The sequence below is a fragment of the Oryx dammah genome, unplaced genomic scaffold, assembly GCF_014754425.2.
Source record: "Oryx dammah isolate SB20612 unplaced genomic scaffold, SCBI_Odam_1.1 HiC_scaffold_25, whole genome shotgun sequence".
NCBI classification, from domain to species: Eukaryota; Metazoa; Chordata; class Mammalia; order Artiodactyla; family Bovidae; genus Oryx; species Oryx dammah.
In genome coordinates, this window is record NW_024070209.1 from 104877390 (window position 1) to 104902348 (window position 24959).

At 66.3% G+C, this 24959-nt stretch overlaps 5 protein-coding genes across 5 annotated transcripts; 4 read left to right on the forward strand and 1 right to left on the reverse strand.

Moving 5' to 3' along the window:
• The first annotated feature begins 6 nt into the window (after window positions 1-6).
• Window positions 7-881, forward strand: LOC120852227 (tubulin beta chain). Its single transcript, XM_040225645.1, has one exon. The coding sequence runs from the start codon at window positions 94-96 to the stop codon at window positions 733-735; it is 642 nt and encodes a 213-aa protein (XP_040081579.1). The 5' UTR covers window positions 7-93; the 3' UTR covers window positions 736-881.
• FAM166A (family with sequence similarity 166 member A) lies at window positions 670-4415 on the reverse strand. Its single transcript, XM_040225644.1, has 7 exons — window positions 4360-4415; window positions 2572-2786; window positions 2219-2481; window positions 1997-2123; window positions 1710-1804; window positions 1312-1429; window positions 670-958 (listed from the first exon to the last, which is right to left on the reverse strand). The coding sequence occupies exons 1-7, from the start codon at window positions 4413-4415 to the stop codon at window positions 870-872; spliced, it is 963 nt and encodes a 320-aa protein (XP_040081578.1). The 3' UTR covers window positions 670-869.
• Window positions 4416-6285: 1870 nt separating this feature from the next.
• Window positions 6286-7642, forward strand: STPG3 (sperm-tail PG-rich repeat containing 3). The gene is given in 6 exon segments (XM_040225647.1): window positions 6286-6407; window positions 6482-6624; window positions 6714-6863; window positions 6958-7046; window positions 7126-7420; window positions 7509-7642. Coding segments are annotated over 6 exon segments (933 nt in total).
• Window positions 7643-8379: 737 nt separating this feature from the next.
• NELFB (negative elongation factor complex member B) lies at window positions 8380-17674 on the forward strand. The gene is made up of 15 exons (XM_040225750.1): window positions 8380-8627; window positions 9345-9405; window positions 9727-10275; window positions 10548-10711; window positions 10881-10980; window positions 11315-11545; window positions 12142-12327; window positions 12933-13045; window positions 13553-13655; window positions 13821-13916; window positions 14055-14197; window positions 14271-14377; window positions 16224-16365; window positions 16477-16585; window positions 16835-17674. The coding sequence occupies exons 1-15, from the start codon at window positions 8380-8382 to the stop codon at window positions 16979-16981; spliced, it is 2499 nt and encodes an 832-aa protein (XP_040081684.1). The 3' UTR covers window positions 16982-17674.
• Window positions 17675-20237: 2563 nt separating this feature from the next.
• Window positions 20238-22575, forward strand: TOR4A (torsin family 4 member A). The gene is made up of 2 exons (XM_040225648.1): window positions 20238-20461; window positions 21179-22575. The coding sequence occupies exon 2, from the start codon at window positions 21216-21218 to the stop codon at window positions 22434-22436; it is 1221 nt and encodes a 406-aa protein (XP_040081582.1). The 5' UTR covers window positions 20238-20461; window positions 21179-21215; the 3' UTR covers window positions 22437-22575.
• The last annotated feature ends 2384 nt before the right edge of the window (window positions 22576-24959 follow it).

Genomic DNA, 24959 nt, shown 5'->3' on the forward strand with positions numbered 1-24959 from the left:
ATCGACAACGAGGCGCTGTATGACATCTGCTTCCGCACCCTGAAGCTGACCACGCCCACCTACGGGGACCTCAACCACCTGGTCTCGGCCACCATGAGCGGGGTCACCACCTGCCTGCGCTTCCCGGGCCAGCTCAACGCCGACCTGCGCAAGCTGGCCGTCAACATGGTGCCCTTCCCGCGCCTGCACTTCTTCATGCCCGGCTTCGCGCCGCTCACCAGCCGGGGCAGCCAGCAGTACCGGGCGCTGACGGTGCCCGAGCTCACCCAGCAGATGTTCGACGCCAAGAACATGATGGCCGCCTGCGACCCGCGCCACGGCCGCTACCTGACCGTGGCCGCCGTCTTCCGGGGCCGCATGTCCATGAAGGAGGTGGACGAGCAGATGCTCAACGTGCAGAACAAGAACAGCAGCTACTTCGTGGAGTGGATCCCCAACAACGTGAAGACGGCCGTGTGCGACATCCCGCCCCGCGGCCTGAAGATGTCGGCCACGTTCATCGGCAACAGCACGGCCATCCAGGAGCTGTTCAAGCGCATCTCGGAGCAGTTCACGGCCATGTTCCGGCGCAAGGCCTTCCTGCACTGGTACACGGGCGAGGGCATGGACGAGATGGAGTTCACCGAGGCCGAGAGCAACATGAACGACCTGGTGTCCGAGTACCAGCAGTACCAGGACGCCACGGCCGAGGAGGAGGGCGAGTTCGAGGAGGAGGCGGAGGAGGAGGTGGCCTAGAGCGGCCGGAGCCAGCAGGCTGAGGCCGTGGGAACTCTTTATTCACTCACAGCCCGCTCTGATAGTCTGTCTCACTGTGTGTTCTTTCCTGTCTTGACATCACGTGCTGTACAGCCACCACCATTAAAGCGTTTTCATAGTGTTTGGCCGCGCCTCTCCAGTTCCTTCCGATAGGCCCTGCGGGTGCTGTTGCCGAAGGTCAGTGCGTAGTTGTCCTGCATGGCTGTGAGGGGGATGCTGCCGCTGAGCCCCTGGGCTCAACGCACGCATGGGGAACACGCAGGGCTGCTGCGGGGGCCGGGGGCTGCCTCCCAGAGGTGGGCCCAGCCCGTGCCCAGGAAACCCCCAGGAGGCCAGCGTGTGGTCTGCAGGCACTCGGCCTCTTGGCTTTTAGTCGGGGCTGTCAGTGAGCCCCTTCTGCACTGGGGAAGCGGGGGCCGCTGAGGGAATTTTGGGTCATCCTGTCCCAGGGGAACCTTGCCTGAGGTTAGGCCTGGCTGAGAGGGCCCAGCCCCTGGCCCCGCCCCACAGTGGCCTGTCGCCGTGACGTCTTCCAAGAGGCGCCACAGCACTCACATGGTATGAAGCCCATGTAGAAAGGGATCAGGCCCTGGCTTCTGTAGACGGCGGTGCTGGGCCAGTGTGTGCTGGGCAGCCTCTCGCCCAGGGCACAGATGGGATTTCTGAGCAGAAACTGGGGAGACAGGCAGGTCAGCGCTGCCGTGTCCTGCCTCCCCAGCTGGAAACCACGGAGCAGAATGTCCCGGGGGCGCATGGCTGGCATTTTGGGAAGTGACTGGCTCAGAGGTCTTCCCTTCCCACAACACTCCAGACCTGGGAGCCAAGACCTAGTCAGAAGGAAATGGCTTGGGAGGGGGGCGGAGCGGAGGGGATAGCCTCTCTGGGGAGAGCTTCCTCCAGGGAAGCCAGAGGGTGGACACAGTCTTGCTCACCCAGGGCTGGTGTCCACACACCTGGCTCTTGTCGAATTCATCCATAGCCTGTGTGACCCCATCGCGATAATTCATCCCCATCACCCAGGCAAACCGAGGGACAAAGCCTGCGTAACCTGGGGAAGGAGGAGATCAGGGTCCCCTGCAGGTCCCCACTTGCCCTGGGGGTGTCAAGGCGGTCTGTGTAGGCTCCTCCCCCTTCCTAAAGAGGAATGGGCCCTCAGAGCGCCCACCCTTGGGAAAGGCCCCCAGGCAGCCTCACTTGCTCTCCCCCGGGCCCTGGGGGCCTTGGTGGGGAGGGCACACACCTGAGATGGCCTTGCGCTGGATCAGCTGGGGGTGGTCCAGCTGGGGCAGCCTGTGGAACCTGCCCACGTCGAGTGTCTCCTGCCAGTGGGCGAGGGGTGGGGACTCGTCCCTCCTGCAGTGGAACAGCTGAAACGGGGAGGCGCAGGTCACCGCCCAGCCCCCGCCCAGGTCTGGCTGGGGTGGGGCCGGGTGCCCGTGATCCCAGGGTGTCCCTCAGTTACCTGGTACTGCCCGGGGGCCTCGCAGGCAGGGGCGGTGCTCTTCCAGGCCTCTTCCCCTAATGCCAGCCGCAGCCCCGGATGTCCAAGGTCCCTGGAGTCCCCCTTCCTGCCCGGGGGGCAGGGGGCGTAGGGGGGATAGGGCATGAAGCCTGCAGGCAGTGGGACTTGCCTGGATACATTCTCACCCCCCAGGGACCCCTGGGCATCCGCCTCCTGGGGTGGGAACCGGCCCAGCATCTCAAAGTTCTTGTAGGGCTTCAGACCTGTGTGGGACAGGGCAGCCTTGAGCCACAGCAGGCAGGAGGGCATCCTGGGGCGCGGCGGGGCCGGGCCCGGGGGTGCGGGCAGCTCACCAGTGTAGTGGGGTACGTAGGGCTCGGTCAGGTCACGGCAGGGCACAGACGGTGGCTTGGGCTTGCTGAAGTCCTCGATGAACCTGGGCTTGGCGACGGGGGCCAGCACGGAGCAGGGGCTCTTCTGCACGCTGGGGTCTGTGAGCAGCTGCGCTGTGGTGCGCCCATAGGTGTCCCCCACCTGGTAACGCAGCTGCGGGTAGAAGCCGGCATAGCTGCAGAGGCAAGAGGGCCAGGCCGGGCCCCACCAGCGTGTGTGGATCTGGCCTGCTGGCCTCAGACGAGAGCCTCCACCGGCCTGCAGAGCGGGGTCACGGCAGCCCCGCCACCTGGGGCTCCTGGGGCTTGAGTGGGCCGCTCAGGCCAAGCACGGAGAATAGGCCTGGCCCGCGGGAGGGGAGCTGCGTCGTCCTCCCCACCATCTGCGGGCCATCCGCCAGCCATTTTCCAACAAGGGGCAGAAAGAGAGAATAGGGAGCTCTGCCCGCCAAAACATCGCAGGGAGGAGACGGGCTGGGCCTTGGGCTGAGGCACACGGGAGCCAGCAGGATCCCGGGAAGGTGCGGGAGGACGCTGCTGGTGGGGGAGGTTCAGGCCTGTGGGGAAGTGGCGTGGGCGCCACGGCTAAGCCCCGGGGAGTGGCCTGTGTGCCAGCAAGGGGTGTGTGTTTTCTTTTTAAAACTTGCCTGGGGGCACAGTGCAGGGGCACGGGCTCAATCCCTGGTCTGGGAAGAGTCCACGCGCCACGGGGCAACCCACAGCCACGGAGCCTGTCTGCTGCAGCTCCTGAAGGCCGTGCTCCGCCAGACAGCACGGCGCTGAGCAGCCGGGCACCGCCGCGAAGCGGGGCCTCCGCGCGCCACGGCCAGGGAGAGCCCGTGCCCAGAGACCCAGCGTGGCCACAGGTAACAAATGCCAACATACATATATAGAATAAAGTCTATCAAAAACCCTGCTCAAGTGAACGCAGGTCAGTCAACGAGCTGAGCGAGGCTGAGCCTGAAGGTCAGGGCCTCTTCAGTGTCCCCGGAGTTGGCTCTGCTCTTACTAGCCTTGTTTGGCGTGTGGTCTGAGTGTGTCAGTGTGCACACTGTGCGTCAGCGAGGAGGCCCATTTCTGTTTATCGTTGGTCACGCTGCGTGGCAGGCAGGATCCTAGTTCCCCTGTGCCCCCTGCAGTGGAAGCTCAGCGTCTTAACCACTGGACCCCCAGAGAACTCCCCGTTTCTGGTTTTGATGTGGGGACACCAGCAAGGTGGCCTGAGGGCCATGCCCGTCAGTTCACCCCAGGTGCTCATCTCATCTTTATCTTTTTATTTTTTCATGTTTTGGGGGCACAGGGCATGCAAGGTCCTAGTTTCCGGGCCAGGGATCGAATCCTTGCTCCCTGCGGTGGAAGCAGAGAGTGTAACCCCTGGACTGCCAGGGCTGTCCCAGCTCAGCTCTTTAAAGTGGGACGCACTCTGGAGGGAGAGGGCCAGTGCGCCCAGCTGTCACGCCGTCCCCAGCCTCTGCTCTCCGCAGACGTGCACCCACCTGGCGGGCTGCACTGGTAGGGCGGGCTGGCCAGCCCCCCGCAAACCTGCCCCGGCTTTCCTGACTGGCCTGCAGCCTCACCCCACTCCCCGGGCACCGCGGTTCCCAGCTTCCTGCCCAAGGACACCCCCCCACACCACTGCTCTGGCTTCAGCTTCCTGGAGACCCACGCAGCTCTGGGGTCCCCTGACGCCCTAGCCGTGCTCCGCCGACTCCGGGGACCCCAGGCCCGCCCCAGGGCTGTGGTGCTTACCCAGGGATGTAGTGAGGTTCTGGCGAGAAGAGATTGTGCTTCTGAGTGGCTGTCATCACGCCTCAGTTCTGTGGGGCTGCCTCCAGCCCCGCGCCTGCGCCTGCCACCTTCCAGAGAGGAGCCCTGTTGCCTGGCAACCATTGTGAGGAGGACTGACTGCTGAGTCGCCCTGCCCGCAGCATTGGTGAGCACTCCCACCTCAAGGCGTGGCCACAGGCTGGGGCTGTCACATGGGGAGCCCAGTGGCAGCCCAGACAGACCCCTGCGCAGTGAGGGGCAGGCCCCGGCCGGGACGCTCACAACCTGCAGGAGGCCGGGAGCCCAGTGAAAAGCAGCCCCTCGGGGTGAGGCTAAGTGAGCCCCCTCCTCACGCATGAGGCCTGGCCACTCTGGAGGCACCGCCACGAGGTTCAGCAAGCGAGCCTCCTGAGCCAGGGGGCCACTGGGACCCTGTCCTTGAGGGTCTTTGCCCTGGAGCTGGCACTGCTCTTTGAGTCACCAAGTCCAGTTCTTTGCGACCCCAGGAACTGTAGCCCACAGGCTTCTCTGTCCCTGGGACTTCCTCAGGCAAGAAAACTGGAAAGAGTTGTCATTTCCTTCTCCAAGGGGTCTTCCCGACCCAGGCATCGAACCCATGTCTCCTGATCTGTCTCTATTTTCCATTTAAAACAAATCCTGATTTTTTTGGGGGGGTGTGTAGGGAGGACTTTCTAAGCATAACAATGAAGACAGGTTGCATAAAGGGGATGGTTAGCAGGTTCAAGCACATGTCAAGCAACAGAATAATCAATACTAAGAGACGGGTGACAGACGGGAAGCGTCTGCAGCGAGTGCTGCGTGCAGATACGGTATCGGTAGGAACAAGCTCCCAAAGCAAACCCATGAGAAGTTAACACCCAACAGAAAAGCCCGTGAAGTGTGCCCACAGTGAGGACAGAGCCTCGGTTAAACGAGTGAGGGCGCTGGCGGCCTGACCTCACCAGCACAGAGACCACCTCTCACGTGGGGACACCGGCGGCCGGGCTTTGACCCACGGCTTCCACTTGGTCCCGAGGAGACGGCCCGTGGAGCACAGGTGTGCGTGTCATCCACCGCGGCAGGGTTCGTCCCGGGAACCCGAGCTGCTCCCCAGGGAGCGACCTTGGAGCAGGCAGGGAGCCCCTCGCCCTGATTAAAGGTGTGTTTCGTCAAGCGAGTCGCTACCGACAGGAGCGCCAGGCAGGCCCGGGCGGCGCCAGATGGGGGGGCCTTGGAGAGGGAGAGAAGGGCGTGCATGGGGACTGGGGGATGGGACATCCTTGGCTGCACTGCCCGGGTGAGGCCAAGGCTGGGGCCAGGGGCCCGGGCAGCTGGTCGGCTCCGAAAGGCACTGCGGGGGCCTGGCGCCCACCTGGACTCCTGCTCACCCGGCCTCATCGTGCCTTTGTGTTTCAGCCTCAGCAGCCCTTGTGTCTGTGATGACATCCAGGCTCTGTGCCCCCCAGAGGACAGTGTCCCCCAGCCTCACCTGAGCCGCCAGGCCTGCCTCCCCCTTCCCTGGGGAGTCCCCTCTGCCCTCCCCCACGTCTCCTTCGGCTGGCCCTGCAGGCTCAGCAAGCCCACAGCCCCCAACCCCCTCTCCACCCTCTGCCAGGGCCTCAGTCCTTCCCGAGCACTATTAGAGTGGCCCTAGGGCCCCGGGAGACCCAGAAGTCCAGGAGATCGGACGGGTTGGAACAAGAAAGGGGAGGAAGGAGAGAGGGCAGCGGAGTTGGGAGTCACTGGGGCCTGCGGGCCATGGCTGATCCCAGGGCAACCCACCGCGCGGATCAGCGGAGGGGTCACTTCTGGGCTGGACAGTGCTTCCCAGGGGCCCCTGGCAACGGGGGGCCCACGCCCAGTCAGTGAGGTCACAGAGCCCTGTGATGGGAGCCAGAGACCCTGATAATGGATTTTGACCAGAAGGCGGTGAAATTCCTGGCAAATTTTCACATCAATGGAGGCAGACACTGGACCCATGGCTCCCTGAAGCAGAAACCACCTGTGACTTCCCAGTAACTGCCCACGCGGCGGGCTGGCTGGGGGGCGGTGGCCTGGGTGGCCCTCCGGCTGCGTGGATGGTGGCTGCTCGTGTCTCCCGCAGGCTCGTGCTGTTGTCAGGCCTGGAACTAGGGCTGGGGGCCGCCTGGGAGGAGACGCAGCCCCCGGCGGTGCAGGGGCTCCAGGCGGGGCCCAGGACGCAAAGCAGCCCCTCCAGGAGCCCCTCCCTTGGCACCCGAGGGGGCTGTGTAAGTGAGGGCTCGGGCTCCCCAGCCCCGGGCCGGTCGGGGGAGCAGGCGGGCCGGGTGGGGGCCGCTGGGAGGACCCAGGCCCAGGGCTTGTTCCGCCAGCGCTGGAGCAACGCCCGCCTCTCGTGACCGACCTGCGTGTTCCCGGCCCCGCCAAGTATCAGGCGCCAGACGCGTCGCTGCGAGAGTCCTCCCCACACCCCCACTTCAGCATCGGCCGCAGGCACCCCACCCATGGTGCGTGCCCCTCCCCGCGCCCCCCACCGCCCGCCCTCTCACCTGGAGAGGGACCCTGGCCATAGGCACCCCTGTGACCCCATCCCCACTGCAGAGGGCGGTGGCCGCAGGGCGTGGCAGACTGTGTGGTTCCAGAGTGAAAGCCCCTTCACCCAGAAAGCTGACTTCAACCGAGAGCAGAAGGTGGGGGCTGGCCTGGCAGGTCCTGGGCGGGGTGGACCCCCCCGAGGGGCAGGCCTGCAGCAGCCGCGTCTCCCCACAGTGGCCATCGCCTGCCGACTACCAGCTGCCCAGCCCGCCTGCCTGCCCAGCCTTCAGCTTCAGGGGCCGCCCTGCCTCCAGGCCACCTGAGGCCCGAGCCCGCCAGGGGGTGCTGCAGGGCTGGGGCCCAGGGCCCCGGGCCCAGCCCCTCCTGCAGGCCCCTCCGCCCACAGGGGAAGAGACGGGCCCTGGCCCCAGCACCTACAACATCCTTCCGGGCTGCCGTCTGAAGGGCCCGTGCCCACCCGCCTTCTCCATGGGCCGCTCGCCCCTGCTGGCCTCCTGGTTGGGCTCCTGTAAGGGGTGGGGGGAGGCGGGGGGCGGGAGGGGTGGGCCTGGGTGGGAGGGGTGGGCGCAGTGACTGCACCTGCCTCCCCTCTGCAGCCTGCACCCCAGGCCCGGCCGCCTACAACGTGGAGGACTGCTACAGCTCACGGTTCCCCTCGGCACCCGGGGTGGTCATCCAAGGCGTGCGGAGGCCCAAGCGCCACGACACTGGCCCCTTCTGTGCGCTCTAGAGCCCACGGGCACCCCCGGCCTGCCGGGTCAGCACATGAAACCCTGCCCCCCCCCCCCGGGGCCTTGCTGGGCCTCCCTCTGGAACTCAGTGCCCCCACCCCCGGCCTGGCCTTCTGACTCTCTGGGCACCTCCGATCCACTCTCCTGACCAGCCAACCCCTCTGAGCTGTGGACGAGGAGGGCCCACCGCCTTGCTATATACCGAGGTGCTGTTGGTTCGTCCTAGTGGTGTGTGCTTGGCGACCGCGGGCCCTTCCCGAGCCGTCCTGCAGAGCGGCCCGCAGCGGACCTGCTGCGTCTGCTGTCCCCTGGCCAGGCCCCCTTCTCTTTCCCTTCAGTGCTGTCTTCTCTAGAGTGGCTGGGGTTGTAGCCTGAGCCTGCCTGGCCTGGGGCAGCGTGGCAGGGGTCTCTGGGCCGTGTGGACGCCCCCACCTAGCTGTGCCAGCCAGTGGAGGGGTCCAGCTGCTGGTCTCCCTAAGGGTCGGGCTGCTTGCCGAGCTGAGGAGTCAACTGCTGGGGTGGAGGTGGGAGCCAGCTGCCATCCTGAGGTGGAGTCAGCCTGCTCCCCAGCCAGGTAAGGCCCAGAGGACCTGCTCATCAGGGCCTGGCTCCACTTCTCCCTGCAGCTGCCCAAAGACCCTGTGAGCTCAGCCAGGGTCGTGCGGGCCAGGCTGCAGCCAACAGATGCCCTGGGCTTCACCGTGAGGCCCTGCCTCACCCACAGCAGTGGCCTGGCATGGGCTCGCATCACCACCGCCCTGCCCTCCTGCCCAGGGGTCGGCCCCAAGCCTGCCTCCCTGCAGGGGCCTCCTGCAGTCCCTGCACCAGCTCCTCCAGGGGCCTCCCCGTGTCCCTCCAAGCCCTTGGCCAGACCCCTCCTCCGTCTCTTCTGTCCAAGCTCAACCCTTTCAACAGGCACCGTGAGAGCTACTCCCACGGTGCTGGCATCATCCCCTTCCACAGGAAAGCCAAGAACAAGGGAGTGTGAGTGCCGTGCACCTGGGGCCTCCTCCAGGGCCGAACCGGCTGTGGGTGGAGCCTCAGCACCCTGGGAATCAGAACGGTGGGACTGCAGGCTGTGGCCCTGGGCCCTGGGCTGACCAGCGGGCCAGAGGGCACCAGAGGCAGGGCGGTGGAGCCTGGCCCGAGGTCAGGACTCCAAGCTGGGAGAGGGACCAGCAGGAAGGATGGAGCAATGCCCCAGCTGGACTGAGGAGGGTGGGCTTCTGGGAGAAGGCTTTCGAGGATGAGCCAGAGTTTGCTGGGCGGCAGGAAGGGGATTTCTGGCAGAGCAAACCTTGGAAGCAAAGGCACATGGAAATGGAGCAGATGTTAACATTCGGTGTGGCCAAGCTTGGGAGGGCGCAAGGCTGGTCGGACAGAAGGAGGGGGCTGGAGGGATCGAGAAGCTGCAGAGGGCTGTGTGGAGTCCCAGGGCTTGCACGCCCAGTAAGGGAGCCCGCGGAGGGTGCAGAACAGGCAGTGTCTCCCGCCCCGTATGGGCTTCTTGTGTTGCAAGGTGGGCTGCTGAGTGGGGCTGGGCCTTCGCCTGAGGGCCTGGCACTTTGGGTTAGTCAGGGGGTTAGATGCTCGAGGCAATGAGAGGACAGCCACCGTTGCCACACTGTCACTGCGTGCCCAGGCCTCTGCTAGGCACGTCCTGCTTTGAGGCGCTTCCCATTAGTTTGGTCTTTGTGACAGTTCTGTGGCGCGGGCCTTCATCAGGTTGGACAGGGAGGAAACCAAGTTCCAGGATGAGAGGGTGGGTCCGGTAGCTGGTGGGCGCTAAGGTCAGCAAAAGGGTTTTTCATGATTATTAAAACGCAGATCCTGCGAGGCGCAAAGACCCGGCACAACCAAATCAATATTAAAAAAAAATAAAAGGCACTTGGCGGTACAGTGGTGAAGACTCCACACTTCGACTGCAGAGGGGTGCGAGTTTAACTCCCCGGCGCGCGGCCAAAGATTTCTCAAGTAAAACGCCCCCGGCTAAAGTATCAGTTCCGAATCTCCGGAAGCAGGCCAACCCGCCGGTGGCTCTGGCCCCCGGTGCTCCAGCCCAGCTCTGGTGCCCGCTTCCCAGGGGCCCGCTCGCCAACGGCGCTCCGCTCGGCGAGAGGAAGCGGGCCCCGGGAGGCTGGGCGGGGCCGCGCAGGAGCGCGCGGCGGGCCCGGTGGGCGGGGCTTCGCCGGCGACCCGTGCGTCATCCGGGCCCCGCCTTCGCGCCGTCTCTGCTGGGCGCGGGACGCGGCGCTCCTCCCGGGAACCCCTGCGCGACGGCGGCGGCGTTTCCGGGGAGCCCGTTGGCGGGCGGACCTGGCTGCGCGGAGCGGAAGTGGGCGGCTGCCCGGCGAGCGGAGCGGCGCTGCGGGCGGACCTGGCCGAGCTGGAGGGCGCCGGGGAGCGGAGCGCCGGCGGCCCCCGAGGCCCGGGCGAGAGGACCGCTGCAGGGCCCGTGGCGAGCGCGGCAGCGCCGGGGGAGCGCGGCGGGGATGGGGCGCCGGGCCGGGTGGGGACCGGGGCCTCGGCCCTGTTTGCGGGGCTGCAGGACCTGGGTGTGGCCAACGGCGAGGACCTAAAGGAGACGCTGACCAACTGCACGGAGCCGCTCAAGGCCATCGAGCAGTTCCAGGTGGGGCTGCGCGGGGGGCCGGGGGCAGGCGCGCGTGTGAAGCGGGCGTATCCGTCTGCTCCGCGGCCCAGAGGGGCGACACGCCGAGCTCGGGCCGCTTCGACGGCCGGCGGGCGGCCCCCAGCGTCTGCTGCTACAGCCGGCGCGGCGCAGACACCCTTCTGTCTGCCTCTTCGAGCGCTCGGGTCAGCCAGGGCGCCTGACCGGGAGCGGCTGCGGCTGAGGTCTCTCTTGCCGCCCCGAGGAAGCAACGCCGACCTCTGCTTCCTTAGACAGAGAACGGCGTGCTGCTGCCCTCCCTGCAGTCGGCCTTGCCTTTCTTGGACCTGCACGGGACTCCGCGGCTGGAGTTCCACCAGTCGGTTTTTGATGAACTTCGGGACAAGCTGCTGGAGCGTGTGTCAGCCATCGCTTCGGAGGGGAAGGCCGAGGAAAGGTCAGTGAGACAGGCAGCCCCCTCCCCAGCCAGGAACCCCCAGTTAGCAGCTCTCACCTCCCCATGGCTACACAGCCATCCTGCAAAGGGGGCCGCCGGTGACGCCGGTGGCACTGCCAGTCTGGGGACCCGCAGGTGGCTGCTTCCTCAGTAATGTGAGTTTTCCCAGGTATAAGAAACTGGAGGACCTGCTGGAGAAGAGCTTTTCTCTGGTGAAGATGCCGTCTCTGCAGCCGGTGGTGATGTGTGTCATGAAACACTTGCCCAAGGTAACAGCTGTCTGGCTGGCTCCCTCTGGGGAGGGTTCCTGCGCTGCCTGTCCCTGTAGGGACAGCTTCGGAGCACGGTTCCCTGCGCTGGCTTCTCCCTGAGCCAGGCAGACCCTGAAGCTTGGCATGTGCTCCGGGGTGTGGAGCCCTTTCTGGGGAAAAGCTGTCTGTGGTTCCTGCCCCTGCCACGGCCGGGGGGCCCGGTCCCAGCTGTCCCCGTCAGTTGTCCTGGGATGGATGTGGTCTCTGCCGTGGGGGTGCTGAGGCCTGCCGGTTGTTTTGAGGGAGACTGCCAGGGCAGGGTGGTGCTGACGGTGGCGTGTCGATTATGTAGGTTCCTGAGAAGAAGCTGAAGCTGGTGATGGCCGACAAGGAGCTGTACCGGGCCTGCGCGGTGGAGGTGAAGCGGCAGATCTGGCAGGACAACCAGGCGCTCTTCGGCGACGAAGTCTCCCCGCTGCTGAAGCAGTACATCGTGGAGAAGGAGAGCGCGCTCTTCAGCACGGAGCTCTCTGTCCTGCACAATTTCTTCAGCCCTTCCCCCAAGACCAGGCGCCAGGGTGAGGTGAGGCGGGGCAGGGCTGTGTGCGGGCCCCCATGAATGCCCACCTGTCTGCTCTTGGAGTCCTGGGCTCGTCTGTGGGGCTGGCAAGGGGCATTGCAGCACCCTCTCTACATGTGGATTTTTCTGTCTTTTCTGCGTACTTTGCGCTGGGTGGCTTGGCTGACCTTTTCGGCCAGCTCTCTGTCTGGTCTCAGCCCTGGCTTCTCCCTGTGTCTGTGTCTGATTCGTTTGTTGCTGCAACAAATGTTTTGTGGGCACTGACTCACTGCCACGGGTGCCCGGACCCTTCAGTGACCCCAGAGATCAGGGCACCTCCTGGGCTCCTCAGGCTCCCGAGGGGTGGACCCCACACATTCGATGTCACACGCTGGTCACAGAGGGAAGGCGGGAGCGGGGTGGCCGCAGCAGGCCTGACCCGACGTGAGTCTGGGGCCCGGGCTGGCGCTCTCCCAGAGGAGCCTGAGGGCCTGACGGGTCCCGTCCTCCAGACCAGGGTCGTGGCCCCCAGCGTGAGCCGGCGTCCTGTGAGAGAGAAGCCGCGGCGCCACGGGCCGGGGGCAGGGGCGGGCGGGGTGTGAGGCCTGGCGTCCCGGCAGGTGGTGCAGAGGCTGACGCGGATGGTGGGGCGCAACGTGAAGCTGTACGACATGGTCCTGCAGTTCCTGCGCACGCTCTTCCTGCGCACCCGCAACGTGCACTACTGCACACTGCGCGCCGAGCTGCTGATGTCGCTGCACGACCTGGACGTCGGCGACATCTGCTCCGTGGACCCCTGCCACAAGGTGGGCGCCCCTCGGGGCTCAGCGGGCCTGGCTGCGGTCCCGGCCCCCAGCGGGGGGACCCAGCGTCGGGGCCCTGACCCCGAGCCCACTGCCCTGCGGCGCCCCCCCCCCCCCCCCCCCCGCCCCACCAGCTGCAGGGTCTGTCTGTCCACAGCATCCGGGCCAGCCCCACCGCCCTGCTCTTCCTGGGATCTGTCTCCCCCCTGCTCCAGAGCCCTCGTGGTGAGCTCCGTGTTCTGGAACAGGGCTTTCCGCGCTGCCCTGTCCTGAGGTGGACACGGTGTGACCCCCCCCACGGCGTCCCTAGGGGCTTTGTGGTGTTATACACTCTGACCTGGCACTGCCCACCGTGCGCTGGGGACCCCGGGAAGGCCCGTTTCAGAACACACACACTGCCTGGCCTCTTTCTCGCACTGCCTGGCCTCTCGAGACGTGGATCCTTGGGCCTGTGTGCTTTGTGCAGTCCTGGTCCTCTCGCCAAGTGGGTCCTTGGCAACACGAGGTGGGGTCCCTGGCTCAGCCCAGGCTTGAGCGCTCAGGCAGTGGGGAGAGCTGCCTGCAGGCGCGGTCTCTGGCCGAGCCCTGACCCTGCCTTCTCCCCACAGTTCACCTGGTGCCTGGACGCTTGCATCCGAGAGCGGTTTGTGGACAGCAAGAGGGCCCGCGAGCTGCAGGGCTTCCTTGACGGAGTGAAGAAGGGGCAGGAGCAAGTCCTGGGGTGAGGGTCCGCTTGGTGTAGGCGCCTGTTTGCGGGCGTCCGCCCGAGCCCGCCGTGGCTGCTGTCGGGAGTGGTGTTTTTTCCCATGCGTTTTAGGGGGACCACCTGGTGTCCGAGTCCGTGACTGAGAGGCCCGGCTGCTGGGGTGAGGCTGTGGTGACTGAGCCGGGCCAGGCACCTGAGCTGGCCTGCCTGTGAGCAGACAGGCCTGCCGAGTCCAGAGGTGGCAGTCTGGCTACTAGCAAGGTGCTGTTTGGGTGGCTCCTGTCCCAGGTCTGGGATCCGGCTTGAGAGAACCTGACTGAATTTATGGAGCCTGGGTCAGAATCTTGACCAAAATGAGACCTTAATTTTTTTAAAAAACTCTGGTCTTTCACTTTATTGAGTACGTTAAGGGAAGGTTGTGAACCATGAGCTTTTAGAAAGTGGGCCAGAGTGGGGTGGCATGGTCTGCAGGAAGGGCTGGCTCCCGGGCCGGTGGCTGACCCTGTGGGCGTGACCTCGCAGGGACCTGTCCATGATTCTCTGCGACCCCTTTGCCATCAACACCCTGTCCCTGAGCACCGTCAAGCATCTGCAGGAGCTGGTGGGCCAGGAGGTGCTGCCCAGGGTGAGTGCGTCCGGCCAGCCGCACGCCACCTCGGGGCATGTGCGGGGGTCACCCTGGGTGGAGCCCACACCCCCTCCGGGCAGAGGGCGTGTGGGCCTGATCCCTGGGGGCCTGCGGTCAGGGCAGGATGCTGGGCGAGCTGCCGAGGTCTGTGTTTCCCTGCAGGACAGCCCGGACCTCCTCTTGCTGCTCCGGCTGCTGGCGCTGGGCCAGGGCGCGTGGGACATGATCGACAGCCAGGTCTTCAAGGAGCCCAAAATGGTAACAGGGTCAGGCGGGCTCCTCCGTGAGGGGCCATGGGGTGGGGCTTGGGGGCGCCGGGTCTATGGCTGGGGGGTGGTCAGAGGCTGGGGTCTGGGGCGGGCGTGCCGTGCGACAGCTCTAGGGCCTGCGCCCTAGGAGGTGGAGCTGGTCACCAGGTTCCTGCCCATGCTCATGTCCTTCGTGGTGGACGACCACACGTTCAATGTGGATCAGAAGCTCCCAGCCGAGGAGAAGGCCCCGGTCACGTACCCAAACACCCTGCCGGAGAGCTTCACCAAGTACGGCTGCGGGCGTGGTGGGGAGGGCCCTGGCCCGCGGGGCGGCTCGGGGGCTGACGGCTCTGGGGCACAGGTTCCTGCAGGAGCAGCGCATGGCCTGCGAGGTGGGGCTATACTACGTGCTGCACATCACCAAGCAGAGGAACAAGAACGCGCTGCTGCGCCTGCTGCCGGGGCTCGGTGAGTGCGCGGGCGCGCAGCGCCGCCGTCCTCCCCAGACGCCCTCTGCCCCCGCCACAGCCCGCATTCAAGAGCCGGTGCCATCTTTCCCAACGGGCGAGGGGCCCGGAGCCTCCCAAGCCCTTAGACCAGGGCGAGAGCTCCCCACTGAGGTGGCGGAGAGGCCCCTGGGAACCTTGCTCTGCACGCTGGAGGGGCCCTGCAAGCAGGAAGGCTGGGGGCATCTGGGGGCCCTTCAGGAGCCAGCTGCAGGCTGAACCAGGGCATGGGCGCCAGTCGGGGGCACCCAGCCTGCCCAGCACACAAGAGATGCGGGGTCTCTGCTGGCTCAGTCCTGCCGGGGCATCGCGGCTTCTGGAGAGGGCGTGACGCTCCGCGCTCAGCGTGCACGTGGCCACTGGCGGGTCTGATGCTGGGAGTTGCTTCCAGGCTTTTCTTTATGGAGGAGGCTGCCTGTCGTGGGTGTTAGTTTCTATACAGCCACCACCCAACTGACGAACGGGAACTTGATTAACTCAGGCTTCCGGGAGCCGGCTGTCTACACTGGGTCTCTCAGGGCTAAAGCAGGTGTGGGTGGAGCTTGCTCCTCTTGGAGGCCCCAGAGAAGACCCTTCTTATCCCCTCCAGCTCCCAGAAACCCCGTCCTTGGCCCTGGCCCCTTTGCAGCTCACCCGCCCAGCTTCTCCCGTTCCCGTGTCTTTGGCTCTGACCTGGTCCTCTCGCCGTCCACCTCTGTCTCTTAAGGGGCCTGCCCGGGGCACGGCGGACCAACTTTCCCCGCAGGGCCCGTACCCCAGGGGGCTAAGTTTGCCGGCTCCAGGATCAGCACGGGGAGTTCTCCGGGGTGGGGGAGTTCTCGGCTGGGAGCCTTCCAGGAGCACAGTTCTAGGAACTTGGGTTAACCACGTTCTTTCTGCTCATTTGGGAACTGTTGTGTCTGTCTTGTTGAATTGCGTGTGTGTGGATGTGGGATAGCCTGGAGGCGGAGTCTCAGCATCACCCGCCTGATGGACTGGGTGCAGGTCTGATCCCCACCCACTGGGCGGGTGCAGGTCTCCAGTTCTGGAGAGGAAGCTGCTGCTTTGCTGTTACTGCAGGGTTCTAGTGAAAATGGGTGTTGGTTTTTAAAAATTCTCTTTGCTTTTAAACGTTTTTTTGGTGGGAGTTTTTTATGAACTCAAGTGCAGGCTAGTGAAGCCCAGGGCCCATTGCCCACCTGCAGGGGGCTCTGTGTGTGGCTTCCGTCCCCTCAGTGACAGAGCCCGGACCCCAGCAGACCAGGTCGGAACAGCCCAGCAGGTGTCCTGATGGGACATGGACTCTCAGAGCCGTGACTGTGGCGCGGTTAGCCAGGGTCCAGGCCCTGATGCAGATGGTCTGTTCAGGTCAGGAGTCAGACAGGGGCCTTCCTTCAGCTCACTTCTGCTGCCCCTCAGGTCTTGGGGTCTGCAGGGCTTCATGGGGCTTGTCGGGGGATCCAGGGCACCTGTTCCCTGGCGGCGGCTTTGCTGGCCACGTCCCTCGGCACACGAACCACGCACCCACCTCAGTGTCCTGTGAGCCGGGCGAGGCTGTGGAGACCTGCGTCAGCTGTGGCGGGTGTGGTTGGGGGGTCCGCCTCGGCACTGTGTGTCTGCTGGAGTCCACCTCACCCCAGTCCCCTTGGCCGCTGGGCGGAACCCCGGCGACGGGATCTTGTCCCCTCCCCACCTCGCCCTGGGACCTGCCCCGTGGAGGCCCAGGCCCCCCGGACCCCCCCAGCACTTGCCTGCCTGCCTGGGTCGGGTCAGGCTCAGGCCCGGCCGGGGAGGTGGGGGCAGCTGGGGGACGCCTGCTGTGCTTGCAGTGGAGACCTTCGGCGACCTGGCGTTCGGGGACATTTTCCTGCACCTGCTCACGGGCAGCCTGGCCCTGCTGGCTGACGAGTTCGCTCTGGAGGACTTCTGCAGCAGCCTCTTCGACGGCTTCCTCCTCACCGCCTCCCCAAGGTGCGTCTTCTGGGTCCTGCCCTTGGCCACTGGAAGACGGGTGGGGCGGGGCGGGGCGGGGCCGGGGGCGGGGCCTCTGGGCCGCCTGCAGCCCGCCTGCTCCTCCCCCAGGAAGGAGAGCGTGCAGCGGCACGTCCTGCGGCTCCTGCTGCATCTGCACCACCGGGTGGCCCCGTCCAGGCTGCAGGCGCTGCAGAAGGCGCTGGAGCCGAGCGGCCAGGTGCGCCCCGAACCCGCCCGCGCCCGCCCTCGCCCCCCGCACCCGCCCGCGCCCCCCGCACCCGCCCGCGGTCCCCGCACCCGCCCGCGGTCCCCGCACCCGCCCGCGTCCCTACACCCGCCTGCGCCGGCCCGCCCCTCCGCATGCGCGTGTGTGTCCCCGTGCTGGCCTGCCTGTGTGTGTGGGTGGGTGGGTGGGTGTGTGTGTGCGTGCACACACACACACACGTGCCGTGGGCCTCCCCCGCAGAGTGGAGAGGCAGTGAAGGAGCTGTATTCCCAGCTCGGAGAGAAGCTCGAGCAGCTGGACCACCGGAAGGCTAGCCCAGCCCAGGCCCCAGAGACGCCAGCCCTGGAGCTGCCCCTGCCCGCTGTGCCTGCCCCCGCGGTGCTCTGAGGCTCTGCTTGGGGCCGCTCAGGGCGGGCAGGGCCCCTGCTGGGGGTGTGGCCCCGGCCGTGCTGGAGAGGAGGCTCCGCATTCCTGCCCGAGCACGCCCTCTCCTGGAGGCGCATCGCCGCTGCTGGGATGGGGTGCGGGCTGAGCGAGACCCTGGGGCCTCCTGTGGCCAGGGCATCCCTGCTCTGCACTTCAGCCTCGCCCTGAACTGGGTCCTGGGTGGTGCACACCTCCTGTGTGGGGCCCCACGTCCCTGCTGCTCTCGGGTCCCCGGCCCTGCTCCAGGCCTCCCCGACCCTCCAGTTGCCTGGTTGTTCCTCCTCGAGTCGGAGGCTTCCACTGCTGTTGGGCAGAAAGAAGGGCCGGGCCGTAGCTGGGACTGGGAAATTTTTCCCAGGGCTGGGGCGGGGCCTGAGCCCCACGGGGAAGAGGGCAGGCCAGGATGGTTGGCACCACTGATTGGCAAAATCACACAATTTGCCGGCAAGGGCGTCTGCAGACGGAGCCTAGGTCTCTCTAAGGAGCTCCTGCCCCTGCCCCCAGCCCTGGGGAGCAGGCATTAGGGAGGAAGACCCAGCGCTGCCCCCGCCCTGCTGCCTCGGTTTGCCCTTGGAGCACATGGCCAGGCGAGGGTCAGCTGTTGCTCACAGTGCGAGTTCACTTTTGTAAATAAAAAGTGTTTTGGTAAATCCAGCAGCCGAGCGGTTCCTGTGCACACTCAGGCGTGGCGGCAGCGAGGGCCAGCGAGAGCTTTCCTGGCGTGTTTGTCTCCCTGGGGATGGCCGCGACTCCTGGCCCCCCGGGGACAGCAGCTGTGGATGGGGCCACAGGACTCGAGAGGGCTAGCCCCGGGGGGCCCTGTTGCTGAGGGTCAGGCTGTGTGGAGGCCACTGTGATGTTGACAGATGTGCTCTGCGGGGCGGGGAGGCAAGGCCTGGGGTTCAGGAGGAGCCCGAGTGTCTAATGAGTGAATGGGGAAGGGGTGTGGCAGGGACGGGCTGGGGTGTCACCAAGTGGGAGTGGGGGGCTGTGCCAGGCACCCCTCATAGGCACAGGGTTCTCAGGGAAGAGGAAGGTCTGGGCTTTGGCACTGGATCCATTCCAGCTGCTGCTTTTCCCGCCGGAAGCAGGGAGCAGGGAGTCAGGTCCTGGGCAGGAAGTCAGGACTGGTCAGTTGGGACTGAGGAGGGAAGGGAAGGAACTGGGCTCGGGGAGGGGCAAGCGCCTAGGCGGGGCCCACGTGACCCACCTGAGGCTCCCGGTCAGTGTGGACAGACAGGCCAGCGGGGCCAAGCTCCTACCCCGACAGGGACCAGGGGCCGGACAAGAGAGTGGTGGCGTCCTGCTGGGTGGGGGCTTGGTGGGTAGATGGCACGAGCTGCAAGGACTGGGTGGGGGGCTGCAGGAAGGAGGAGGCCCAAGTGGGCGGGTGGGAGGGCGAAGCTGAACTCAGGGACTCTCAGGTCCTGAGGCTGGACCGGGCAGGGCGGCGGGAGGCCAGGGGCTGGGAGGCCTGGTCTGAGGAAGGGAGTGTCCATGCGGAAACTCGGGGAGGAGAGGAGCACGTGAGAGGTGGGGGCTCTGCCCACTTCCAGGCCAGCAGTTTGGGAACCTCAGGGCCGCACTGGACTGGCAGAGGGGTCGGGGTGGGCAGCAAGGTGAGGAGGGGTCTGCAGAGGCCAGGTTAGAGACAAGGACCCGAATTCTGGGCTGGGTGGGGCGTGGGCTGGAGGAGGGGTGGGAGTACGTCCCAGGGAGGGTGCAGTGGGGTGGGGTGGGGGGTGAAGGGGAGACGCCCCCATGGAGGCGGGGGAGAGTGCGGGGTGGGGGCGAGGAGAAAGGCCTTAGGGCTCAGGTTCACCCTTGACGCCGGCTGGGCTGCCGTGGGCCCTCCGAGGCCTGACTTGACTCCTGCCCCACCCCATACCGCTTCCTCACCCCCGCGGGGGGTTCTGGACCCCAGAAGTTTTGGCAGACCTGGCTGCACTCCTCCCTAACCCCCCAATCTTTTTCTGCATCTGCCCTTCAAGCCTCCTGCCCTCCCCTCAGGCAGAAGTGTGGAGACTACAGGAAGCCTGAAGGTCCTGAAGGGCCCCACGCCCAGCAGAGGCCTGAACGGATAACAAACACTGTTCTGTCCTGTCCCCCTGAGTGGGGGCCACATGGGGGACGCCCAAGGGGTGCCTGGGCCCCTGGCTCAGCGCAGGGGCAGCAGGCTGGTGACGGGCAGGTCCGAGGCTGGGGGGAGGGTGTGCAGCGGCTGTGGCTTCTCAGTGAGGCTGCCTGAGGGCGCAGACACGTAGACAAGCAGGGGCCCCGTCTTCTGGGCACGGAGGAACCCCCAGCCCACGACCAATACTTCCCTGAATGCAGGTTGTGCAAGGAGGTGGAGGGAAGCTAGGGAGAGGGGAGGGGTGGTGCACTGGGCAGAGGGACCCGTGTGGAGGAGGAAAGACAGGGAGGATGAGGGGCTGCGGGCAGGACAGGATCCGGGGGCTCAGGTCCGCCGGCAACCATGGTACACAGCTGGGTTAGGGTTAGGGGGCACTACTGGTTAGCAGACCCGCCCCGGGCGGCCTGCAGACACAAGCCCCTGAGCAGAGGGCGCTCCAGGCTGGCCAGCCTGCTCTGGTGGGGCCGCGTGAAGCTGGTGGCTGGGGAAGGACCCAGTCCCCCTGCCAATTCTTGGCCCAAGTTCTTGCTGAATCTGCCCTCCCGCTAGGGCCGGAGCCAGTGTGGGGCTTTCCCCGCAGTTCAAGGGCTTCTGTCCCAGTGTGTGCTTCCCTGTCTTGGCGGGGGGGCGGGGGGGGGTGCTCTAGACTGGGGTACAGGGGATGAAGGCAGAGATGAGTGGGGACAATGGAGCTCGGGTCTTGGCAGAAGAGGGGGAAGAAAAAGGAATGAACCCTATTTTGCAGGGCCCCTAGACTGGGCTTGGGGGAGCAGAAGCGGGAGAGGACCCCCCCCCCCTCCGCTCGTGCGAACAGGCAGCCTGGGCACACCCATCGCCCTCACCACGGGCCCTGGGGTGTCAGATGCAGGAGGAGATGTCCCTGGGGAGCTTGGGGTCCGTGGCCCCAGGGTAGGGGAGGTGCATCCTGGGGGTGTCCTGGGCTGGGCAGAGTGAGGTGGTCTGGGAGGGCTGCAGGGCTGAGGAGGGTAGGTGACCCACCGGCGGGGGACCTGGGCAAGCCTGCCAGGCCTCCCCTCTGGCGCAGCCATCCAGCTTAAGTCCCGCCCGCGCCGCACCCCTGACTCACTTCCTTTGCAAAGAAGCGGAAACCTCCCCAGGGCTTTCTCCAGTCCGGACGCTCCCAGGGTACCCGCAGGTGTCGCTGACCGGGTGAGGCCCCTCACCCCGCCCTGACCTGCCCAGGGAAGCCCGCGCGGTCGGCTTCCTGAGTGGCAGGCCCCAGCCTCAGGCGTGGGCAGGCGTGCCGGTCTGGGGGCGAGTGAGAGCCTTATCTGACGCAGCTGCAGGTACTGGGGTGGGCCAGGGCATCACCCCACCTTTCTCCAGCTGTCTCCTCATGGACTGTCTCTCCTTCTCCGAGTTTTGTCTTTCTGTCCATCTTTTCACCACCCCCCAACCACCAAGCTCTAGGAGCAACCACCCCCCCCCCCCCTCCGCTCCGCCCCCTCCATTCGTGTGTCCACCGGAGGGATGTTGGGAGGATCCTCGTTTGGGGCTGGGAGGCCTGGGCTCAGCTCGGGAACGGAGCTCGAGAGCAATCTGGAGAGAAATCCCCCCCACACACCCCCGGAGCCCAGGGTTCTTGTGTGGGACACCTCCGAGCTCCGGGGTGCTCGGACCTCTGCTTGCCTTGGCCTCTTCTAGGCGCCCGGCAGGCGAGCTGCGGCAGGGGCGGGGCCGGCCTTGACCCTGCTTTACCCCTAGTTGGCGCCTGGCCGGCACGAACTCCTCCTCCAGGAAGCCCGGGAGGCCTGCCGGCCGATAAACTGCGACCCCACCCCCACCCCGCGCAGTCACTTCCTCAAGGCCCGAGGCTGTTTATGCGAGGACCTGAGAGATTTGCATTGGGGCCCCGCGGGGAGGCGTTTCCTGGGCCGAGGCTGGTCCCGGTCTCCAGGCAGCGGGCCGCCCTCCCGGGGCCTCGCAGCGGGGGTGAGATCCCGAGGGAGGGTCCCAGTCGGCCAGGCGGAAGTCTGCAGACCATCCCCGCCTTCCTGTTGCAGGGAGGGCGACCTGCATGCCTAGCACCGCCCCTGCACCATGGACCGCGGCCAGTCCAGCCCGGAGCCCGCGGCCCCGGTCGCCCCCAGCCCGAGCGTGATCGCCCCGGTGCGCGCCGTCGTCCGCCTGCGCCACCAAGTGCGCCTCCTGCGCAAGCGGCGGCCGCCCCCGCCGGCCGTGGCGCCGGACTCTGGGGCTGCGGCGCCGCGCGTCCACCAGGAGCAGCCGCAGTTCTTCACCTTCGACGGGCCGGTCGAGCGGGCGTCGAGACCCGCGCGGAAGCGGCGCCGGCGCAGTCGCCTGGTGCTCTACCCCGAGACCTCGCGCAAGTTCGGGCCGTGCGCCGAGCGCCAGAGCCGCGCCCAGCGCTGCCTGTTGTTGCTTGTGGCCATCGTGGGTTTCCAGGTGCTCAACGCCATTGAGAACCTGGACGACAACGCGCTGCGCTATGACCTCGACGGGCTGGAGAAGACGCTGCAGCGCGCCGTGTTCGGGCAGCCGGCGGCCGTGGGCCGCCTCGTGGCTCTGCTGCGGGACTACCTGGCCACGCACGTGCACAGCCGCCCGCTGCTCCTGGCGCTGCACGGGCCCAGCGGCGTGGGCAAGAGCCACGTGGGCCGCCTGCTGGCGCGCCACTTCCGCGCGGTGCTGGAGGACGGCGCGCTCGTGCTGCAGTACCACGCGCGCCACCACTGCCCCGCGCCGCGCGCCGCCGCCGGCTGCCGCGAGGAGCTGGCGCGGCGCGTGGCCGACGTGCTGGCGCGGGCCGAGGCGGAGGAGAAGACCCCGCTCCTGGTGCTGGACGACGCGGAACTGCTGCCGCCGGCGCTGCTGGACGAGCTGCACGGCCTCCTGCAGCCGCAGCGGCCGCCTCGCTTCCACAACGCCGTCTACGTGCTGCTCAGCGGCGCGGGCGGCGCTGAGGTCACGCGCTTCGTGCTGCAGAACGCGTCCCGCGCGGGGCGCGCCGACGGGGCGGAGGAGCTGCGCGCGGCCGAGGAGGAGCTGCGCTCCAGCCTGCACGCACTGCTGGTCCGCCAGCACCCGCTGTGGGAGACCGCAGCCATCGTGCCCTTCCTGCTGCTGGACAAGCGGGACGTGGTCAACTGCTTCCGGGACGAGATGGCCGGGGAGGGCTTCTTCCCGGAGCAGGCCCGCGCCGAGCTGCTGGCTGCGCAGCTCAGCTACTACCGCGTGGCCGGCCGCGAGTTCGCCGTCACCGGCTGCAAGCAGGTGGTGGCCGCGGTCAACCTCTTGTAGCGCAGGCTTGGTGGCTCACGGCGGGCACCACGGGACATCGCTGTGGCCGTGGTCGTTGGAGGGGGGGAGGGGAACTGCAGGTTTGCTGTGGCCTGTGAGGCCTGAATAAATCTGTCCGCAGCGGCCTGCCACCGGCTCACGCTGGGACCTGGAGTGGGGGGGCCGGGCCGGGTCAGTTCTGACCTCTTCTGCCAGTGCCAAGCCCCTCAGCCCCCATCTGCCACCTGCTGGTCTGCAACTCAGCCTGTATCTCCAACGCCAGTGTGTCCCCTGGGGCCCACACCCCAAGGAGTGGGCCGTCTGTCCCTGTGGTCTAGTGGACGGATGGCCACAGACAGCGAGCAGCCCCCCGAGGGTCTCACAGTGGTCCCCACAGAGCTGGATATGAGCATGACTCCAGAGCACCTGCAGCGGCCACACCCGCACTCGCGCGCACGGACCCCCTACCCCATCCCACCCTGCCTTCCTGGCCGCTTCCCTGGCAGGACCACCTGGGCCGGCCTGGACTTCTTATGGCCTCCTGGGCCCAGGGGCTCCCCCAGAGGAAAAGGACTGGGTGGGCGCTCCACCCAATGAGCTAATCCAGGGGAGCCCCCTGAATGCTCCAGAAGGGGGGTGACCCAAGCAGGCGGTGGGCCCACGTGGGAGGCCCTGCCCGCCCGCCAGCCCGCCTGCTCCAGGCTGCGGGACTCCCGGGAGGCCTCTAGTAGGGCTCCGTCCCGCGTCCCCAGTGCACCCAGGCCTGGGACCGGCCCTCATGCCTGCCATCCTGGCTGCTGCCAGCCTGGCTCCTCCCCAGCCCCAGGCCCTCCAGGCTCCGGGCTCTGGAGCAGGGGCAGGCCTGCGGGAGCATCGGTAGCTCCTAGGGGAGGGGGGCGGTGAGCACTGAGCCTGGGGCACCTCCTATGCTGGGTTCCCAAGGGGGCTGGTGCGGAGGTTTCAGCGCTGCTCCTTGATGGGCACAGGGCCAGACTGGAGCAGCCCACTGGCAGGAGGGTGCAGCCTAGGGGGCAGGGGGCCTGGAACGCAACTGGGAAGCAGCAGGAAGGGGGCTGTGCCAGGGGCTTCAGACCTCACCTCCGCACTCAGCCTGGCCCCTGCCCTCATGAGACCTCAAGGCCCACAGGGGCTGATACTTCGAGAGCCTCCCTGAGGTCCCCCCAGGGTCAGAGCCCCTTCCTTCACCCTCCCTCTTCGTGGTGGTCAGCTGCAGACGGTCTGTCCAGGAGGGGATGGGGCCCCTCCAGGCAGAGGGAAGTGGCCGGCCTGTCCAGCCAGCACGCAGACCCTGGGCCCCAGCAGGAAGGGATGGGGAGGGAGCGCGTCCTGCCCCGAAAGGCCCCTCCTCCCAGCTCCGGGGCTCCCGGGGATGCCCAGACTGCAAGCTGGTTCTAAACCGGGAGCCGGACCTGCAGGCATCCAGTTGGACACACCCGGAAGAGCAGGCTGCCAGGTGACGGTGCTGTATCCGCCGTGCTTGCTCTTTGATTTTCTCTCATTGGGTCTCTGCTTTCCCAGAGGCTTTTTAACCATTTCAGGAAGAGGAGTTTGCCATTGCAGACCCCTGCTTGCTCAGCAGGTAGTGATCGCAGGCACGTGTTTATCCGAAACCACTGTGGCCGATGGGTTAGTGACTGTGGCTGAGCTGAGACTGCCTTGGAGTCAGCTAACTCTCCTAGCGTCCAGGAGGGATTCCTGACCGTACGTTTGCTGGTGCTCACTCCTGTGCACGGGAGGAAGGGTCTCCCTACAGAGGGGAACCGCAGGGAAGTCACTCAGTCGTGTCCGACTCTGTGGCCCCGTGGACTGTAGCCTACTAGGCTCCTCCGTCCATGGGGTTTCCCAGGCAGGAGCACTGGAGTGGGGTGCCATTTCCTTCTCCAGGGGTTCTTCCCGACCCAGGGATCAAGCCTGGGTCTCCCACATTGCAGGCAGATGCTTTACCGTCTGACAGAGGGAAAGGTGTACAGCAAAGTGAATCAGTAACACACACATATGTTCACTGGCGCTCACTTCCCTCCATGGGAGGAAGGGTCGTCCTACAGAGGCAGCAAAGCCAGAATCTCTTCGTTCAGTTCAGTCGCTCAGTTGTGTCTGACTTTTTGTGCCCCCATGAACCGCAGCACGCCAGGCGTCCCTGTCCATCACCAACTCCCAGAGTTCACCCAAACTCATGTCCATTGAGTCGGTGATGCCATCCAGCCATCTCATCCTCCGTCGTCCCCTTCTCCTCCTGCTCCCAATCCCTCGCAGCATCAGGGTCTTTTCCAATGAGTCAGCTCGTCGCATGAGGTGGCCAAAGTACTGGAGTTTCAGCTTCAGTATCAGTCCTTCCAGTGAACACCCAGGACTGATCTTTAGGATGGACTGGCTGGATCTCCTTGCAGTCCTTGGGCCTTCTGCAAATTCCTGCTTAATGCAGTTACAGAGGTTTAACGGGATGGATCCACGTGAGGCTTCCGTTCAGTTATGCAGGGGAACAGAACAGCGGGCACAGCAGAGCACACCGTTCCGTTTTCCAGC

Coding starts and splice junctions, on each gene's coding strand:
- LOC120852227 (XM_040225645.1), top strand. CDS start 94: ATGAGCGGGGTCACCACCTGCCTGCGCTTCCCGGGCCAGCTCAACGCC.
- FAM166A (XM_040225644.1), bottom strand. CDS start 4,415: ATGACAGCCACTCAGAAGCACAATCTCTTCTCGCCAGAACCTCACTAC. Junction 2,124..2,218: donor AGGCCCCCGGGCAGTACCAG/GTAACTGAGGGA, acceptor TCCCCGTTTCAG/CTGTTCCACTGCAGGAGGGA. Junction 1,805..1,996: donor CCAGCGCAAGGCCATCTCAG/GTGTGTGCCCTC, acceptor CTCCTTCCCCAG/GTTACGCAGGCTTTGTCCCT.
- NELFB (XM_040225750.1), top strand. CDS start 8,380: ATGGGCTCGCATCACCACCGCCCTGCCCTCCTGCCCAGGGGTCGGCCC. Junction 8,628..9,344: donor AAAGCCAAGAACAAGGGAGT/GTGAGTGCCGTG, acceptor TCTTTGTGACAG/TTCTGTGGCGCGGGCCTTCA. Junction 13,917..14,054: donor TCTTCAAGGAGCCCAAAATG/GTAACAGGGTCA, acceptor CCTGCGCCCTAG/GAGGTGGAGCTGGTCACCAG.
- TOR4A (XM_040225648.1), top strand. CDS start 21,216: ATGGACCGCGGCCAGTCCAGCCCGGAGCCCGCGGCCCCGGTCGCCCCC.